This window comes from Diuraphis noxia, unplaced genomic scaffold (genome assembly GCF_037042655.1).
Source record: "Diuraphis noxia isolate RWA-SAM2 unplaced genomic scaffold, SU_Dnox_SAM2 contig0003, whole genome shotgun sequence".
Classification (NCBI taxonomy): domain Eukaryota; kingdom Metazoa; phylum Arthropoda; class Insecta; order Hemiptera; family Aphididae; genus Diuraphis; species Diuraphis noxia.
In genome coordinates this window covers 66,260,480-66,282,855 of record NW_028301713.1, presented here as the reverse complement: position 1 = coordinate 66,282,855, position 22,376 = coordinate 66,260,480, and the positions used below count along the sequence as shown (strand labels likewise).

The following is a 22,376-nucleotide window of genomic DNA, read 5'->3' as shown; positions in this document are numbered from 1 at the left end:
TTTACTCAAAAACCACTGGAATTGTAATATAACGTCGTCGGACTGATGGTAAAATAATTAGTGGTGGATTACATATTTTACCTTCGGCACACGCGATGTCAATGTATTTATTTTTAATTACAATTTAAACTTAACTATACAAGATAAAATATATAATGCTAAAAGTAAAATGCGAAAGAATGGTGTATTTAACAGCTTTGGTGACGTAAAAAATATGCTGAATGGTAGGGGTATTGCAACTGAACAAACTGCAGAAAGTTCCGAGCGAAAGGACCATAAAAAATATTATACGTTTATAGTAAATTGGAATTGATGTGCCTGGTAAGACGGGTTTTATTAACTAAAGTCTAAAGTATTTAAAACCATAAAATAAGAAACGGACCAACCTTATTGCAATATATTTTACGATGCGTGTAATATAAGTAGTTATATAAGCTATTAAGTGGTATAATTTTGAAAGAAAAACGTATCGTTTAAAATTTTCAAACTTCCGTAATAAATAACATAATATATATTAATATTTGTTATTTAAAAACGGACCAGAGTATTAGAACTGTTTGACCTTTAATAACTTTAATTAAATTGAATTATTTTTATTATTAAGTGTTCGTAATATTCATAATTTATACCTAACCGGTGTTATACGTATGTAATATTACTATACATTTATGACACTGCTATTAAATAATGTTTATAAACATTAGAGTATAAGACAATACAGAGTGGGCCGCATACATAATAGTATCTACGAATAAATATCCGTCAAACATAAATCATATCCAAATACAGACCTTTTTTTTAATCTTATATAAATGATAAAAAAATTCCGTCATTTAACGAAAAAAAAAAAAAAAAATACAACAATTTTAATTTAATTATAAACCACTGCAGTTTTCTTTGTTAGCGATAACATTTTTGGTGTAAATATTTGTAAAAAAAAAAATACTAATGCACAAAGAGATAAAATGCTTGTACTCCAAACAATTTGGGTTTTGTCCTAGATATCCGGTCGAACAAGGATCCGGAAGATTTAATGATGTTTTACATTTCCTTTTACAGAATGTGAAAAATATTACTTTTAACCCTTAACATTGCTAAAGAATAGTATAAAATAATTACATAATGTTTAAAATTTAATTTTTGCAAATAACAGTGCAGAGTACTTATTGAAACCCGTGCAAAACATAGCCCCAAACTCATTTTTTTTATCTTTGACTTAATCTTTTTTATTTGTTTCGAAATGAAATAAAATTTGAAAGGTCTCTTCATGTAGAAAAAAAATGAATACTATACTTAGGAATGAATACTTTTAGTGGGTATTTCCGAAAATGTACCGACCCTTAAGTTGTTTATCCCTATTTGGTACTTGTAAGCAATTGCGATTCGGCGAAGCTGAGTGTTCTGGAAGTAAAAGAGATACACTACTTTTATTTCAAAAAGGAAAAAAATTATATACTTCTGATAATTCTTCCAGTTCACTACACGTATGATTTATATACTTCATTAAAAACGCGTATTGCTTTGAAACTATAACCCAATTACATTTTTTAAATTTTATTATAGATTAATAAAAACCTGACTCTTGATTATTAATACAATCGAAAAATAAAATTATATCAGTATACTAGATTGTCTAGTTATAACAAGTCTCGAATCTTTAAAATATGTTTTTTTTTTTCTTAAGCAATTTAGTTTCAACTTAAAGTTTAATGAATAGTTTAATTATGTGTAAAACAAAAGTTGTAATATACTCATTCATAATGCAAAAATATATTCAAGTAGGTATAATATACAATAATTATGTTTTTAATTATTTTTTTCGTTCCACTCATGGTGTACACTGTACAACCCAAGTTCATACTATTCCAGCATTCAAATTTCTGTCAACAGATGATTTAATTGTTAAGTGGATATTATATAGTTTCACAACGCTCTAGCAGTCGAGTAAAAAAAAAAAAAACAGTACATTGCAATCATGGAAAATGTTTTATATAACAATAATATATTCCACAGTCCATATAGTACTTCGTCTATTTTGGTATGGCATCTATTCATCTACATGGCCGAATATATTTGAAAAGCTAAGTTAATAGATAAATATATATATATATATATATATATGGCGATTTATTGAACACAGCAATTATATGAAATTCATTATTAAAATTACTATTTGTTCAAAATTTGTTTAGTTAGCATAATATAATATTAACGATATGAACAAAATTAATATTATATTGAGTATCACCACAGAGAGAGAGAGCAAACTACTCTTTGCCATATATATATATATATATATATATATATATATATATATATATATATTACATGAAGCACATTTAAATTAATTTGCAGGGGTATGATATGTGTATACCTATGTCCTATATAGTATATATATAATATATATAATATAACATGGGTACTCGCGAATACCACCTAATCTATATATTATAATCAAATCATTGCACGGATGATAATAATATTTCAGAATATAAATTGCCGAATACAAAATAGAGCCGTGACGCGTATACTATTATAAATATAATATTGTACTGAAACACCTATTACATATTATAGGTAATCTATAAAATATATTATACAAGTCTTTTCAGTAAAACGGTAAGCACCGACCGAAGAACAGAAAGAACAAATAACAATTTCTATTATTATTATTATTATTATTACTATAACAAGATTGTTCTCACAGTCTCACACATTACAATTGACGATCGAAGTTGTATTTTTCAATTTAAGCCGTTGAGCATAAAATATAATTATGATACCCGATAACAATAACACAAATCTCGTTACTTTGGAACATATATAGTCTCATATAGGTACGCGAGTATAATAATATATACAGCCGAGTCTCGATAACACAAATTTCAAGGAAGGTAAAAATTGATTCGACTAATGTATTTTCGAGTTACATAAATCTAATTTTTTTTTAATACAAACTTATTCTAGTTAGATATTATTGTATGTATATATTTTATTAATTACAATTACAATTGAAAGATTACATAATAAAACTAATTTCCTATATAATATGTATTTATTAATTAATAGTGGTTTAATTTTATCTGTGATGCCAATCATAGTTAATCCTAAAAAAATTGGAAATTCTTTTTACCTGTTTTTTCCCCTAACAATTGTCTCGTTTTAAAACAAATGTTTAATTCTAATGATAACATTTAAGATATGATTGAGTTTTCTATGTTTCACTATTTTGTCTATTTTTACATTTGGCTTATCACAACAAATGCATTGCATTGAAAGTATAGGAATTTCCTAGATACAATTAATTATTGAGGTTCGATTTATCGAGAATCGACTGTTCTTCCTAACGTCAATGATCTGATGGAATGAGCTTGTGTTCGATGTTGTCTTCCTATATATTAATATCGGTTAGAGGTATAGTACGGGGTTGGGACACTTTACGCATTTTAATATTATATACACTTACGTAACCGCAGCCGTATTATATATATAGTTTCTTATTTTTGTCACCGAGTTAATAAATAATATAAAAATTTGAAACAATAACGCTCCGGTGGTTTTTACGTTATATATATAATATAATAATATATACATATGTATACGTAACGCAGAATTTTCACAGCCACTCGCGCGTATTTCATGTCCCTTTGGGTATTATAAAAGTCAGACTGCAGGCGTGTTGTGTGACATTACCATACATTATCACACACTTTATCGCTTACACATACCCACACACATACACACACACACACACATACTTTATCTTAAAATTCTAAATATTATTCACGGGATCTTGATATAATAATATAATGTATAGAAGTATAAACATTATAAATTGAGTAACTACTCGCGGTTGGCTGTTTTCTGATAATAATATTATAATGATTAAATCACAATCGCGTGACGTGGCGTTTGTGCGTACTTAGGGTTATATCACACACACATTATTTCAAACGTTACACTACACATCGTTTTATGAGACTTTAATACAACAATAATAATATTAAGTGCACTATACACACAGACTAAGTCGCTCGCAATAGGTCGACACGCGTTGAAATAAGAAATCCTTTTTGTGATTATTACAAACACATAATACGTTGGTATATATATATGTAGGCAATATACTCACAATGTCATATAACCAGTGATAATAATAATACTAGCTGTACCGCGGTATAGGTATGCACAGTATATATAGCAAGCGTATATAGATGCATATAGACCAGAGGTTCCCAACTGGTGTTGTGTGGACTTATCTCAAGTGATGGTGCGCGATGACTAAAAATGTCTTAAATTTAAAAAAATAAATAAATAAGTGGTATGGGGGAAGAGGGTTGATGGTAAAAAAGTTGTGGTCCGTGCCTGCAGAAGTTGAGCTGGGAACCACTGATACAGACGCACAGTATAGTCAGTATATTGTGTTGTGTGAATGTGTGTGATTATAAGACATTTTTATATACAATTATAGTATTACTGTTGTATAATGTATTAATACACTTTACACTCATATAGTATATATCAGCAAAAACATATGTAACACTCACTAGAGCAGAGTCGACGAACGAAAATCGCCAGTGATGTGTTCGATATTTTTATATTATTATTAGGAACATTTTAATACAGTCATCGATACAACACCGATGACAGAGTGCTGCAGCCTGCAGGGTAGTAATTTAATTAGATAACGAATTTTTTTTTATCCACAGATCAAAACCGTACAAAAAATTAATAAATAGGCGTACTTATATTTATATTTCATTTTTATGTATTTTTTCATCACAGATTTCGGTAGATAGTGATTGTTGTCGATCCTATTCATCGACCCTCGAAATAAAAGTGCAGCGCGTACAAAGGAGATAAAAAGCCATGCGATACGAACGAAGTCACCGTCGCTTGTGTGACAAGAGATGAGCCTATCGAACGGACTCCGAGAGCTTTTGTGACGAGTTGAGAGGTAGGCGTATAATATACGCCGTCTGTGGCATACTTTAATGTACGAGGGTTACCTTTACATAAAGCTAAGATGAACTTTAAATGTACATGGGATTTGCGTTCTCGCAAAGGTCGAATTTGAATGGAACCCCGTTAACTTTAACAAATTTCGTTTTCATTTTAAGAAGGGAAAAGGGTTGTAGTACTCCAATTATAGTTTGCCACTGTTTTCTTTTCATAAAACAATAAACTGCTTAATGGGACTACTTTAAGAGGATTCGTCCCGAAAGCCTGTGGTTAACCAAATGCCGGTGTAACACACTCGAGCCCATCACCAACAAAGAGGTTCGACACAGCAGCTGACCTACATATGAGAATCATGTTGTTAGACCACAAAGCTTTTCGTACTATATATATACGCGTCGAAATACAAATACACAATAACATGTGATAGGCACGCGCCGTGTGCAGTACTCGAATGTTGGCCGACTCGTCACGACTGGATCGTATATAGTATAAGTACTTACCTATAACGATAACATATATTTATATCGAACATCGCGAAGAGCACAAGATTTTTTCTCGTACCCGTTTCTCCGGGAACGGAAGGGCAGCAAGCGAAAATACCTCCACTCCTCCACATCGAATACAAAAAAATAATAATATTTCGTTACACAATTTTTGTATCTACCGACATCGTGTTTTAACCGTAATTACAATGACGACAATAATATGCTCGCGCACGCGTAAGATTTTTATCACTTTTTATATTACAAAAAAAAAAAAATACAGACGATTCTTTCTCGCATTTCATTATATTATTATTATTATCGCCATCGTCATCGACATACTATAATAATAATAATATTATTATTTTTACCAGAGTCACATAACCGTAGGTATAATACTTATGCTGGAGAACGTTCGATCGGTCCAGCAACGCAAAAATGATATAAGAAAAACGAAGAGCGTATTCCATAGGATTTTATGTTTGATAATATATCTGATTTTGTTTCACCGTATTGTTTCGTGCGATTCCGACAACCACGGCGACACACCACAAAACTCGAGTCGGTACACCGATAATATTTAGTGCACATCGGTATGCATATTTATTTATTTTTTTATAATTATAAAAGGCTTCGTAACACACATGTTTTTAGCCTACTTTTAAACAAGTTAAATTTATATATTATATACATTTAATTTTAGTAAAAGTAGTAATACATTGTTTATACTTTTATAGTGAATTGCTTAGGTTTATATTATTGTGGAAAAATTTACTAATTGAAGTAGTGTTTACGTATTTTGAGGCTTGGTAGAGTGAAAGAGAATTTTTGAATACCTTAATGAGAGCTTCGGTGAATTTTTTGGTGCAGATGATGACAATATGATCAATTTTTAGGGTTCCGTACTTCAAAAGAAAAAAACGGAACCCTTATAACATCACTTTGTTGTCCGTCCGTCCGTCCGTCTGTCAAGAGCGTTTTTCTCAGGAACGCGTGGAGGTATCAAACTGAAATTTGTATATGATACTCAGGTCTACTGTCCCTGGAAGCTGTAGAAAAATCAACCTTCTAAGCCAACGCAATCAAAAGATACAGCCATTTAGGCCGCAAATTTCCGCAAATTTTCGAAACTCGCACGGGAATCAAAACCTACAGGGTACTTCCCGTGAACTTAGAATCTTGAAATTTCGTACGAAGTCACGTCATATAGTACAGATATAGGAAAAATTACGAAAACCGTAAATTTTTAGTTAGATCACATATTTTTTTTTTTTTTCAAATAATTTTAAACTTCTAATCCTTTTCCTCATGAACGCGTATTTATGATCCTCCAGCTTTCCATATTTTGATGTTATAAATTTAATTTTGCAATAAAAATACCATAACTATGACTCGATTGTCGTGATGGGTGAACTTTTACTTATATACCTACAGGTTTTTACGGACTACGGAACCCTCGGTGCGCGAGCCAACTCGCACTTGACCGGTTTTTTAAGATTACGTTATAAGTATTACATATATTGCAGGCGCTGGTTACTTATTGATAAGATAATCATGTGTTAGGTTAGACACCCAGCGGTTCCCAACCTTTTTGAGACTATTACCCATAAGTCAGGCTAGATATTTAGTATTTACAAATACCCCCCGACACAAAAAAAAGTATTGAGTAAAAAAAAAAAAACAAAATATATATTATTACAATTTCATTTACAGTCATAATACACATGTGTAAATGGATAATAAGTACTTAAAATACAAATAAATAGTTTAACTTTTACCCTAAAAAAATTGTGTTTTTACCCCTTAGGGGGTAATTACCCCCAGGTTGGGAACCGCTGGGTTAGAGTGACCAGCTATTTTAGCAAGAGAGATGGTCACTTCCTCTTTATGTTTTGTGTCAGTAGGATAATTCGATTTTTTTTATGAATAATTTTACATTTCTCAATTTGTTGGAAAGAGCTAGATTTTCCCAAAAATTCTGCCATTATTTTGAAAGTTTCAAATGAGCATAATATTATTATACTGCTGGAGTATTTTACGTATAGTATGCGGTACGACAGACTTTGAAATGTTTTGATCCCGATCGCAGCGATGATTGCTGCGGCCGTTGAGACGCATTCTTTGCGAGTCGTTGACCGAATATTAAGTAAATAGACGTCGCGTACTCCCATAATTTGTATGTGTGTGTCCGTGTGTGTTTAGCATTGTTGTTTTTCAACATCGATATATCTACAGGGTTTTCGGTATAAACGCTGTGCATATTTAATAATACATTTGGTACATATATATTACACATATTATTATATTAAATATTATATCGTATTGTATTATTTTATAGTGTACAATAGTATATGTTATGAAATACATAATAATACAAAACCCACGATGACGCACCTACATATACGACGACGGACGTTTTAGTGATGGGGAGGGGGATTGTATTAGTAGTGAGTAGATGCACATCCGTGGACGATTAAACCGAGTCGATTTCCTCGTGTGTCGATCAATCGGATACTTATGCAAGAACTCGGCTTATATTATGGTGAGTTCGTATTTGTATACATACAAATAATAATTAAGGAAGTATTAAACCGCCCGACGAGTACAGAAACGGGGTTCGACAGGCAATTTGTAATGTCAACGGAAATCCGACAAGAGGAGTTGCTCTCCTATTGAACGCACCGTGAGCACGCACGTACCTATATCTATAGTCGCAAAGTAGATCCCAAAAATCTGTTTCGATTATAATATTAAGTACCTACTCAATATTATAGACGTATAATTTTTGGTTTCTTCACGTTTCGACGAACAACAAACGCATCTAATTTAATTTGTATATATATCATCACCTATATGGTGAAGGTTTACGCTTCACTAAATTAATGTACAAAGGGAACTCTGAATTACTGCGGTGTTATTACTATTATTTCATATAAATTAATTATGATTTTTAAGGCGCAATTTTATTGTCGATTTACTATGGAGTATTAAATTAAAGTATTGTGTATTATGTAGACATGGTTCAAACGATTAAGTTCGCATGCACTGCAAACGGATGGCAACTATTTTTTTTTTATGCATGTGTGTTTACTGCATTATTTACTCAGCGAGCACATAAAATAAAATAAATAAATACATAACAAAGCGTATTATTTTTTAATTTTAATGTAATAAGTCGTGCGAAAAGGTCCCGGACTAATGTTTACGTCAATGGGTCGTGTATGTATAGTCATAAACATATTATAAATTATATATATAAGGTAAAACGGAAATGGACAATGTTTAGGCGAATTACAATAACATACAAAGTTTATATAAACATAAAATTTATAAGGTGTTTAAACAATTCGTTAAGTATACAATAAATTATGTACACCAGGTTATTGTGAATAGAGTAACAAACATAACTGTGTGTCTGTGTATATATATCCAAGTAATGAAGGCTGGGGAGGCTAAAACAAAGCTCGAAACGCAATAAACAAAACCAATATAACGACGCTAACTTTTTCATCGCCAGTAGATATACACAGAAATACAGAATATAAATACTCCATCGAAACACCAAATGGCACAGCGTGACAAACAGCAAACAATTAAGATAAATAAAACACTTCGTCAATAAAATTCGTTTATAAAATTTAAACCGTACGGAAGAAGTTACTTAAATTAATAGGCTCGAAGTCGGACTCACTCAATAGTATCCTGCAAAGATGATGGTAAGGGTTGAACCTTATATATTATGCTTATTGTTTAATGTATACAATTAATGAAGATTACTATCGGCCCAGACATCGTTGCAAGAGTTTTTAATTTAAAAGTTAAGAAGTTAACGGATTTGTTGAAAAAAGGTTATTTGTTTGGAAAATTGAGGTGCCATATATATATTCCATTGAATAGCAGAAGCGAGGTCTACTTCACGTACACATATTGTTATGGTTGGAGAATCGAATATCATCAGATATGAAAGATAAATTCGTGTGTGCTGAGATTCCGAATCCAGTTATAGATCATTTATTGTATGAGACAGTAAGGGCTAACATGATACATGGACCATGTGGAATGTTGAACAGAAATTCTCCTTGCATGAAAGAAGGTGTTTGCAGCAAGCGTTATCCAGTTAGCCTCATTAAAGAAATTCAAAGAGGAGAAGATGGATATCCAAAATATAGAAGGCGATCTATAAATGACGGAGTTTCAAAGTGAGTATTAAGTCGATTAACTTGGATAACAGGTGGGTGTTCCATACAACCCAGTTTTGAAACGTACTTTTATTGCTCATATTATACATGTTGAGATAACCAGTTCAATAAAGTCAATAAAATATGTATGGAAATATGTCACAAAAGGTAGCGACCATGCAGTGTTTGATTTAGGAAAAACTAACAATACGGATGAAATAAAAATATATGAAAGTGGCAGGTATATCAGTAGTTCCGAAGCAGCTTGGAAAATTTTAGGTTTTCATATACACGATAGGTATTCAGCTATTACTCATCTTGGTGTTCACCTAGAAAATAGACAACGTGTTTACTTAACAGCAGATAATGTCACAGAAAGAATAGAAAATCCCCCTACAATTACTCTTCAGGTTTTTTTCTGATATGTCAAACCGATGATTTTTCAAGAACATTGGTTAATACACAAGTTGCTTCGTATTGTGTGTGGATAAATAAGAAATTTGTTAGACGTAAAAATGTAGATAATGTCGCGGGTTGGTCAGGAGTTAAGAAAGATACAACTTTGGGTAGAGTTTATACAATTCACCCAAAGAATGTTGAATGTTACCATCTTCGTCTTCTGCTTCATCACATAAAATACCCAACATCGTATTCATTTTTGAAGACTGAAGACTGAACAACACCGAATATCCGACATTTCAAGCAACATGTAGAGCTCTTGGATTATTAAAAAATGACACTCAGTGGAATTCAGCTTTAAAAGAAGCAGCAGTATGTCGTTTACCTAATAAAATGAGGGAACTATTCAGTGTAATATCAATATTTTGCAATCCATCGGACGCTTCAAGGCTTTGGATTAAGTATAAGAATTTTTCGGTTGATATCCGGCGACAATACCGTAGATAACACATGCATGGAAAATAATATAACAGACGATGAACTTTGTAATAAATGTTAGGTATTAATTGAAAATTTTGTTTTTAAATCAAGGTGGAATGAGCTTAAAAGAATATGAATTGCCAACGACGCGACGGGTAATTCAGCTAGTATTATATATATGCAGTGGCTTTTAAGGTAGAACACCACTTTGCACTAAGGTCTAAGTTTATAATATACAAAATGTTTTTTTTTTTTTATATATATAAATTATAAGCAAACATTAATTATCTAGACAAGTATTATTGTTTTGGGAAATATTTATTGTATTTAGTCTTTAGTAGTTAAAAAAACAACTTTTGAAAAAACATTATTTTTTCATTTTTTAGAAGGACACATCACAGTGTTGATTTCATACTCCAAAGCAGAATATTTTTCTGAGAATTTTATCGAACAAAGATTTCGAACAAGTAATTAATTATTAATAAAATAATAACTAATATAATACTAATAATGAATACTTCTGTGCTGTTATTTCTTTACTAGGAAAAATGTTCATCCACAAAGTACAATCCCTGGAAAAGTCATCGCCAGCTGGTCCGGGATCACCCTAGTTGGAAGTACAATACACATTAAGTCACGGCAGTAAATGACGTAAAACAGACAATGCAAGCAGTGCAAGGAAACCATATTAAATAAAGTAATAATTGCGACGATAAAATAAAACCTATACCTACAGGTAAGATACATACACATTATATTATACACTGCGAGCGTGCGTACACACACACACACACACACACAATGAATGCATAATAAATATTTATGGTATAAAGACGCGTCATCGATTTCTCGGAAGATAAAAATCTCGGGCGAACATCGAGTAAATGCATTATTTACGCCGAAGGAAACGTGCGTAAACGAAACGAGACAAAAAGGTTGGGATAAGATAAGGGGAAAAAAACGGAAAAAAAGAGCGAAATTTGTTTAAAATAATTAAAACGCGATTGGAAATCATAATTACGAAGATAGCCGCAGCAGACTTTTATATTATATATTATTTATTATTTTAACACACGTTATAGGTAAGTGGGACCCATTATCTTTTGAAGGATAAAAAAAATAAAAATAAAATACACAGCGCGTTACAGTCGTGGAGGTTCTATGGACGCGTAATATACATAGGATATATTATTGAAATAATGTACAACAAATACATCGTTTTATGGTCTTCAATAAATTATATTATTATAACTTATGAGCGTGCGGTATAAATACGAGAGAAGTATATACGTATACCTACCCGCGAAGACTGTAAGAATAAAAAAAACCGCAAACGTTCGTTGATCCTGCCCGGTGAATAATAATAATAATAATAACATAATACATTATAATGTGTATAATACACACGACGATGACGCTCCACTGCAGCAATGGAGAGCAACATTATCGTTGACGATGGTAATTTTCGGTTTGCCGCACACACACACACACAAATATATTATACATACAACAATATTATTATTATACGAACTGGTTACACAAGAACGGGTTCACGACGATCCGCGTGAGTGTGTGTATGTGTAATCGTCTCTGCAGCAGCTATTATAATAAGACCTGTCGACTATATAGACGGGGCAGCTGGGGCGGATGCTGTGAGGAGATGTAATATTATACACACGCACCGTGTACCTACACCTTTATATACATTTATCTAATATATATATACAGGTCATTCAGGTGTGCACAGACTCGCACACACACACACACACAATCCCATCTAGTATTATAGTGTGTGCGCGCGGCGAGTTGTGATCGTCGGTGGGTGGATGAGAGGGTGGTCGAAAGCGCACAGCATATCCTTCTCACATCCGACGTATATATAGTGACCGCTCGTTAAAAACACTATAATGCATCAGCATCACCGTTTCCCGCTGCGCGTATATTATAAATTACAATTTATTACCGATTCGGTAGGTAGGTACATATTATTATTATTGTATAAATATGACAAAAACCTAAAAACATTATTTTTTTCCAACATCGTGTGTAATATACTAATATACGATTGGCTATATCGCACCACACCGGAAACGCAATGCCGTAATCGTATTTGTCGTGTGCGCGTGCGTGCGTGCGCAATGAACGCCGTCGATGTTTTCGACTAAAGTCGAAGAAACGCGTCACTATAATACAGAGGTGGACTAAACGAGGCTTGCGAGCCACACGTGGCTCTTATTGAGTCAGTCTCGTGCGGTTTTTGATACTTGCAACCTTAGAGTAAAATTAATAAAACATAATATAATATAAATAAAGCACTTCTCAAAAATAAAATATCATTTATTGATGTATGTCAATAATGTTCTGTGTAGTGTAAAAAATAATTATTTTTTCATTTTATCAACCATTCCATAAACATATCTTAACAATGCGGCTCGCTTCGAATTAACTACATAAATTTGTGATTCTCAAAACTAAGATTAGTGACAACCCATGCTATGATATAATATTATAATTCTATATATACGTTGCACCTACCTAAGTTATATATAGTGCATTGTTGCAGATGTCGCATGCATTATTCACGTATCATCGATAACATATGTGGCGTATCGTGTTGCACTATTACTGCAATGATATACGTATAATATTATATACAATGTAAGCGTACGACGATCACGAAGAGATTTACAACTGAATTGCGAATCGGCGGAGAACCGTCCCCAACTCCCTTAACACTTGACGAGTCGGATATCCGATACTCGGGCGGGGCGCGAGAGGAAATCAGTGTAAATAGGAGGAGGCGTGAGGGCGAAAAGAAAAATCTTATCGCCGTCGATCAGATATTGTATTATACGCGAGTGGTGGCGGCAAATAACCATGCGGAGGACTTGCGCCGCAACTGCATCTGCATCATCCGGCGGAATCGTCGTGATCTGTTTCGGTCGGGTCGTGCGAGAAAACGCCACACGCGACGTCATAACGGGAACTTAAGCCGCCGTCTGAGGGTATATTTTAACATCATAATTATATTAAATCATATCATTATAATATACGGGTAGGCATATATAACTGCTGCAGTATTAATACACGTGCACGCAGTTTCATATGCCCACGGAAACGACAGTCGTATAGAAATTATTATTTTAAATTTGTAACAATAGGTATAGGTACCAAACATTTTTCTGCTTTATTTTTGCTAATGTTGGTACGTACGACAACACATATATAATATATCGAATACAAAGAAATAGCTGTATGGATATATACGTATTGAATATAGGAGGATAGAATGCATTCAAAATTCTCGAGGTATTCCCTAATCCGTACACACCCAATAACTATCAAATTATCCGATCTTTAAACGCTTGTAAATAATAAACCATGGTACCTCTATAACCTGTAGTTAAAGTACTTGATACAGCACGAACATTTCCAAGAAAAATAACCCAGTAAAGAATTCATGAAATTATTACCAATCGCCTGCCAGAAGTAGAGAGATTCAGTGTAGTTTTTAAAATTACGAACATATATTAACAAAAAAAAAATCGGCACATGAATGCTATATACTCGTAATAATTATAACTTATAAGGCTCATCTAGTTATGCGTAACCATAGATGAGGTTGAAACAACAAAGATGTGAAATAAAATATAAAATCGCTATATAGGTACGGGAAATTTTAACGGAGATATAATGCGCTTATAGATATAATGACTTATTCACGGAATACTATCCAAAAATAAATAAACAAAAACCAACAGATTTATAACACTGTATTATTATTTATTATTATTATTATTATTAAAAATACGTGTACAATACGCCAACCAACCTCTAACTATATATTGTTATCAATTTATAAGATCAAAGGTTTTCTGAAACACTTTGCAAAAGCGCCTATATAACGAAAGCGATGATATTAATGTATTTTGATTTTATAATTTTTCTACTATAATATATAGGTAAGTGCATAAATATTTTTGCTGCTACCGGTGAATCGTAAATTATAAGTACCTACGCGGAGAACATTTCCTTCTGAATATAAATATATACATCGATTACCGGCTGTTGTAGTAGTGTTTTGCAGACATAAAATATTTATGTTAAGCATAAGTATGCACGTAAAAACAAAAGCACGTTATTTTTAATAAGAGTTAAATACATCGATATCATGGATAATATTATCAACAGGCAGAACAATAATTATAAAAGTTTTAGTAGGTACGACGTCGTTTTAGAACAAGAAAAAAGGAGATAAAAAATTATGATAATAAATATTACTCTTTCTGCAAAAAGCTTTTACGTTTAATATTAAATACACAGTTTAATTAATGTCACCGAGCTTTCAAAACAATTAAACTGAGTTTGTTGCATTTTTCGGGTAAAGAAAACACCACGGATGCATTTTCGTTGAAAGCAACGGATGGAATTTAATTTGAATATCACGACTTTGTAGTGATCCAAACGAACTTTATTACGTTTTTTTCTTACAAGATCTATAGTTATATAAGACACAAATACACAATATTACATATATATATTATATATATGTATGTATATTATTCAAATGTTTTACACGAAATTAATATAGCTACGTAACATAACAATTAAAAATTAACCATTCTCTTTTGTCAACAGCGAAGAATAAAAAAAAAAACCAATCTAACAAATTCAAAACATTATGCAGAGTTTCTTGGAAAACCGACAGTAATTATGGTACCTATAGGTATATCCTGGAATATTGCGATGTAACATAAATAGTAAGTATATACTAATCAGCAGTAAAAAATTTTAAGCAAGTGTTTAATACAACACCGAGCGGTAAACAATAGAATGAAATTAGGTTACAAATAAATATGATAGTGATTAATGATTTACAATAAACGATAGTTATTCATCACAATTAATTACCCAATTACGTTGATTAACGTGTTTCTATTACAAACAAAAATTGAAACCGTTAAAGCTCGGTTGGCACATGGTAGTACACTGTGTACTAAGGAACTAGGTCCAGACGCTCTCTTTTTGGACTTTTTAAAATTAATATTTGATCTAAAACATAATATGGATAAATTATAAGCTTATATAATAATTTTGTTATGACAAAAATGATAACACAACTATAAAAAGACCAATTTACGTTCGGTACATCTAGCGAAGTATTGGATCCCCAAGGGCCCTCATTCCACCATTGAAGAAACTCTGGCAGCTCTTCTGTAGAGGTTATGCAGCAAGTTAAATTATTATTACTGATCTAGTATTTAAAGTTCGGAGCAGTAAAAACACATTATTTACTCCACTCACCCATCTAAAGTTTGAAAACTTTTAAATTATATAACTATAATCAACAATTATTTCAAAACTCTATTTAATATATCAACATTCCCAGAAAAGTAATGTGCTTTTTAATAATAATTTAAAATCAAATGTTGTTTTTCAAAAAACAATAACTTAAAAAAGCAGGAAAGTGAATATCGCTCTGCTGTACAGTAGGTTACAAGTGGGTTACTGTAATGCATTGAATTAAATTTGAATCCAATGATATTATATTATAGTATATACGAAAAATGATTTTGAGCGGAGACGGTTTATCTGTCTAGGATATATTATAGAATATTATTATTTATTATTAATACTTATTAAAATATTTGACTTTCCAATGGACATTTTTTTTTTTTTTTTGATAAATATAGACTTAAAATTAAAAAAAAAAATTGTTATGAAGTTCTATCTAAGAATATTTTAATAAAATAAAACAATAATGAATAATTTTCACGTATTTAGTAAAAATTTGAACTTTAAATGCTTATAAAAAAAAATCGTGCTATATGTATTTTTAATATTTTTCAACTGCTATTGTAATAATATGATGGAAGCCTTGTGTTAAATTTTGAAGCTTTTTGACCCAACAAATAAATTTTTATTGATATTAATTACAAAAAAACTAACAATGATAGAAAATTTCATATGCCTTATAAATAGTTCAACTTAAGTCGACATTTTTTGAAAATTGTATGGTGGATAGAATATACTTATATAAACATTCGGTAAAAATGTCATGTATATTATGGTCATTTGTTTTAAAGTAACATCAAAAACCAAAATCGATTTTGTCGAAAACTGCAGATTGTGCGTAAAATTTCCCGGTTTTCCCTTAGTTTTGATTTGTTTATCCCGATTATTCAGAAAAATCCCCTCCCCCCATTACCAACTAGATTCACTTTCTGATCTAACAAGGTACTGAAGTCGAAAATCGAAGCATTTTTACTGCCCCAAAACGTGATGACAGACACAAAAAAAAAACAATAAAAAAAAAACAGGCATCATGGTAAAATCAATACATTCCTCGCTCCACTCAGAATCTAAAATAATTACGACAAACAATAGTAAAAAAAAAAATAAAAATAAACATCGTTTCGTAATTATTTTAAATTATTTGTAGGTACTGTAACTATTATTAATAAAACAAAACCCAAGCGATTTCGACACGCCCCATAATGTTCGATCCGGTTAGCACGCCGATGGTCACATACATTATACAATACAGTAATAATAGTAATAACACTTTGGCAGTGTATTGTATGTGTATTGAGCTCGTCTGAATAGAATATTGTTTTTTAATCACTTTACTGCTATATATAATAGATATTATGTTGCATACGGTCGCCGACTGACGATAACTTTACTGACAATCGATGAAATGTAAAGCAAACCATATATTTTTATCTCCGCCTCCGATGCATACATACACATATATATATATATTATATATTAAATGCAATGAGTCATTGTAAGTGTACAATAAATATTTGAAAATAAATATATTATACGTATAATATACATATCACAATAACTGCGTAGGTATATTTTCGTTACGAGGTGTTATTTTATTTTTTTTTGTTCTCTACTATATGAAACACAGGTGAAATTAATCATTATTAATTATGGTATAGGCCAATCAAACATAGATAATTCGCAACCGCCTACAAAATACCACTACAATACTGGCAGCCACTGATGCTATTATATATATATATATATTATTATGTGCCAATAATAATAATAATTATAATATTAATAATAATTAAAATTTGCCAAAATCTGCAGAAATCTGCATACCGCAATAAACACATGCGGAACTTTAAAAATTAGCATAATACAATAAATACATGTCGAAACGTACACTGTTTTTGAAACGTTTAACTATACTTCCACGCGGAGTATATATATATATATATATGTAATTATATTAAAGCATGTTTCGTCCGTTGAGTGCCAGGTCATTATATAACAATATGCATAACAAATAAAAACTAATCGTTAGAAAAACGGTGAACTATAATTTACACGCAGCATAGAGTGATGAAGTCTCATTTTCCACTGCATAGTAATCATCTCGTGCATGATTCATGTTATATTTCCACCCTCTTTACGCGTGTTTGAGGGTCGACCTAACCGAGGTCTATTCATTTGACAAGAGCTTTGGATATGTTTAACACAACAGTTACGGTTTTCATTTAACAAATTGTTACCGTGATGGTTCAAGCGTAGTAATACGGTTTTAAGTGAACTCTTCGTTCGTCAGAAAGAAACGTACCTATCGCATATATATATTTACACTCGTCGTTTATAACATATAGAGAAAAAAATCGTAATTTTAACGAAAATCGTAGATGATGACGGCGATGCCTCGTCGTCGCGTCCTAAAATATGATGCTCAAAGGTTAATATAAATATTAAATACATGTATTTGGTGGAAAATAATTTATGCTTGACGCTTGGCCACTTAATTTATTCCATATTATAACGACTTGATCACGTACGCGAGTTCGGCCGTTCGGCAAACATACGGTGCTGAACATGTGCAAATAATGTATAATATTAGGATATCGTTATGGGCTCTTAATCATGAAACTCTAAGAAAGGATGACCATGTCATATACAAACGGTAAATAAGGGTAAAGCTATTTTTTAATTTTTTTTTACCAACAATAAGTCCTTAACATTCATTAATATGTAAGGAAAAACGATTGTTGGTATTATGATAAAAAGAATTTTCGCATTCGGATTGATTATTTTTTAACAGCAAACGATCATTGTTATATTAGTAAATTATCTAATTCTAATTTCTAACGTTTTACATAATCCTTGTACGAATCCTTTTTATAAAGACATTTCTAAGGATGATTGAAGATCTTATCGTGGTTAATAATTGTATTTTGATATAATACAATGAAAATTATAATTTATAAACTTGTACAATATCGAAAATGAATAAATAAGCCCTATTAGTTAGCCACAGATTCTAATATAATTTTTATTATATTTTCTATTGTGTTTAATAGATGTTATAAATTATGTACCAATAGAGAAGAAAACGCAATTTCAAGAATTTTAGTGAACCACGGATAACTTGCACTCTGCATCTATCCATTTTATTTAGTACGGTCTCATCATGACCAAAACACAAACATCAGTTTTATGTTAAATGTTTGCCCTCCAATTCATAAAAAAAATCACTCGAAGAACGTACCAGAATAACAATGTTGTTTTGCACACACAACGTATGATATATAGCCCATACTCGTACACGCATAAAGTAATTATTACTTAACAGCTGGAAAATTTTAACTGCAGTGAAGCGATATACGTATTGGTTTAGATGACCCATCACAGACTTGAAGACTCGTAAAAATCGTAAAAATCCGTAATCCCGACAAATATATTAAACGACGCAAACTGTTCTATTATTATGTATATTATATATATATGAATAAACGGTCGCCGTACAACAAAAGCCTGACGATTATCTCGATTATCGGATTAAACTCAAATGTGGCGAGAGGCTTTTGCACACGCGAAATCACAAAATACTTTACCGAGAGTTCAAAATATCCCGGTTTGTTTGCTTGCGATGGAGTTCATTGTATTATAATTGGAAATAAAACACAATTTTATTCCCCGTCCCCAGATGATAATAGCCATTATATTACATTATACATATATTGTTTTCAATTTACGATTGAATCGCATTAGCCACGAGTATAAATCCTCATCCGGATTCCAACGCACGAGAGGGAATGATGGAGAGAGATAGAGGAAAATTAATTCATTCGCATCACGCGTGGAACACCGCAAACGTCGTCGACGGAATTTGTTACGAAACCAACGGCGGAAAGGAAAACCAAAGCGAGAAAACAGCGTCGTCGTGTATTAAACGATATTATGATGACAATATAACCACTGCAGATGGCGTATGGAAAACGACGATCATCCAGCCTTTTTTACAGCAATAAAATTTGATTATAACGAATTTACAAGATATTCCCTGCAAAACACGCAAGGAACAGCCGTAGAACATAATATATAGGTATAAATCACCGCAAATAATATTATATAAAATGCTTTCTCGTCGTTTTCTCTCCCTCCACCAAATTAACACACAAAAATTGACATTAAGCGTGATGAGTGATGAGAATATTATAAATTATTTATGAATACATAAGTAGCCATCGGTTTGCAGGGTATCATATAATAATATATAAATCATAAATAAGCCTGCAGCAAAGTGTATATTGGCTGTGCCATATCATGCCCGACTCTTCATCGTCAGGTGAGTACCTATATAACCAATATTTGAAGCTTACGATCGTGATTATACAAACTAAAATATTTTTTTTTTTTACCATTTGGATTCCTGCAATGACCCTACCACGTTTAGCGATGCGTATCGTGCACAATATGTATACAATATAATCAAGCGAAAGAGCAAAAGAATAGAATAGACGTTATATATTATACATTATTAAATCTACGAAGGCAAAATATAATAATATATCAATTAAATAAATGTCACAAACACCATGCACAACACACCACTATATAATACTATACTATTATAATAATAACAATTTTGCACAAAATAGAAATAATAACTATTATACAAATCAAATGAGAGGGAGTGCACAAAAGTTCAAGGGTCTATATAATGTCTATACCTGAGTGATATCGTTTCTCATTATGAGTGACACGTCTTTGCGTGCGCCTGGTGCGATGTTGATGATGTTGATGCTGCTGGGAAGACGGCTGTTTACTGTTCGAAGCCGATGGGGGGCCGGCTGTAAAGTATACACAACACACACACTTGGTTCAGCACATTCAATATACTCACAAAATATTTTACACTAATATAATATAATATAATATATATATATATATATAGGTCATAGATATACAGTAAAATTAATACTAATAACATAATATTATCTTACATGATAGGTGAAAATCAAGGACTTCATGTCTTCCCTTTGTATATACAATATTATATTACAAACTATTATAATAGGTATTTATATATACAAGTACACAAAAATATGTTATATGGTAAGTTTTAACGTTATATACCTACCCAGTCAAAAAACACGACGCAATCAAGTACGTCAATAATTTAGTATACATATAAATATTATATATACCTAACTCTGAGTATGTATAACAATTTATCGTGACTAAATTAAGTTTTTTAATTATTTTGGATTTACAGAAATTACAGGATCCACAAGGACAAAAACGTTTAATAGACTATAGGTACCTACTTACTCTCTGTAATCATATTTCCCAAGAATTGGATCGATTGGATAATTTGCAATAATATGATGTATCAAACATTATAATAACATCAAATTATTTTCGTTACATCTGTAGAGTGCTCGAATTGCTTAATATTGTTTTTTTTTTTTTTTTGGCTTATTGAAACATTCTATTTGAAACGAAACGAAGTATACTTGCGTCCTTTAGATCAAAACTTGTGTATTAAATTCAATATAATTGGGTGATAAACTTAAACATAGCAAGGTCAAGTGTTTTAAACTGTTGACTAGTATATATATATTAGGGTTTATATTAAGTGGGAATAAGTAAGTTGTGAGTTTTTAAGTCTCGTAAATTTTGAGTGTAATAACTACAAACGCGTATATTTAAACATCTACAGACGAAGATAAATAAAATTGAACTTAAATTTATTTTTAATTTATTTAAAAGGTTTTATAAATCGATTTAATTCAACGAGACATTGCAATATCATCAAAAGATTCTTACTTAATTATTCACATTACTGACTTTTCTTACTTTCAAATTTAATTACTTACTCGTTATTGGTTATTAAAAGAAATATAATAACACTAAATTATAATAAAATACACTAACAACTAAGAAATGGTTTCAAATAAACATAAAAGTAAATAAACATATTCCAATTAAAATGAAGCGCTGATGGAATTTCGTTATCATTTCCTTTAAAATAAAGTACAAAGTAGGTCAAATGTCGCAAGGGAAAATGCACACAGAAATAAGTGACTTTCAGCAAACAGAATTCAGGATAATTTGATAAATTTATCAAAACTGGGGTAAGGACATCGAGTTAATGAATTTTTTGCTAAATACTTGTACCTATATGTTTGTTGAATGATTACGTAATAAAAAAATACAAATAATTTTCCCATGATAGATTCAGTTAATTAGACATTTATAAATTTATACAAAATTAAATGTATAAAAAAAAATTGGTTAAGAATGTAATTATTTGCTAGGAATACATAACTAAATCATTGTTTAATGATGTAATTTAAAATGATAGTATTTATACGTACATGTAGTTTTACTGGCAAATAGACATGTTTAATTTGTAAGTAGGTGCGGTAATAAAACGTGTAGATAATATCTATGGACTCTATTATGACTGGTACAACCTACGACCAAAACTATATTTTTCTAGTTTAAGATATATTACCTCAGAACCCGCCTACTATTCAATTTTTATTTGACTTAACGATAAACATAAAACTTAATACTAATGCATTTTTAATATTATAGACAT

The 22,376-nt window shown here is 31.3% G+C and overlaps 1 protein-coding gene across 6 annotated transcripts in view; it reads right to left on the bottom strand.

The window, feature by feature from the left end:
* Positions 1–22,376, bottom strand: part of DIP2 (disco-interacting protein 2) — a 167,707-nt gene that overhangs the window by 11,356 nt on the left and 133,975 nt on the right. For 5 of the 6 annotated variants that reach the window (XM_089224978.1, XM_015512716.2, XM_015512717.2 and 2 more), the window contains exon 3: positions 20,500–20,619. The exons of the other annotated variant lie outside the window; for it this stretch is intronic. In XM_089224978.1, the coding sequence (XP_089081104.1) occupies positions 20,500–20,619 (120 nt within the window). The remainder of the gene's footprint in view (positions 1–20,499; positions 20,620–22,376) is intronic. 6 annotated transcript variants of the gene reach the window in all.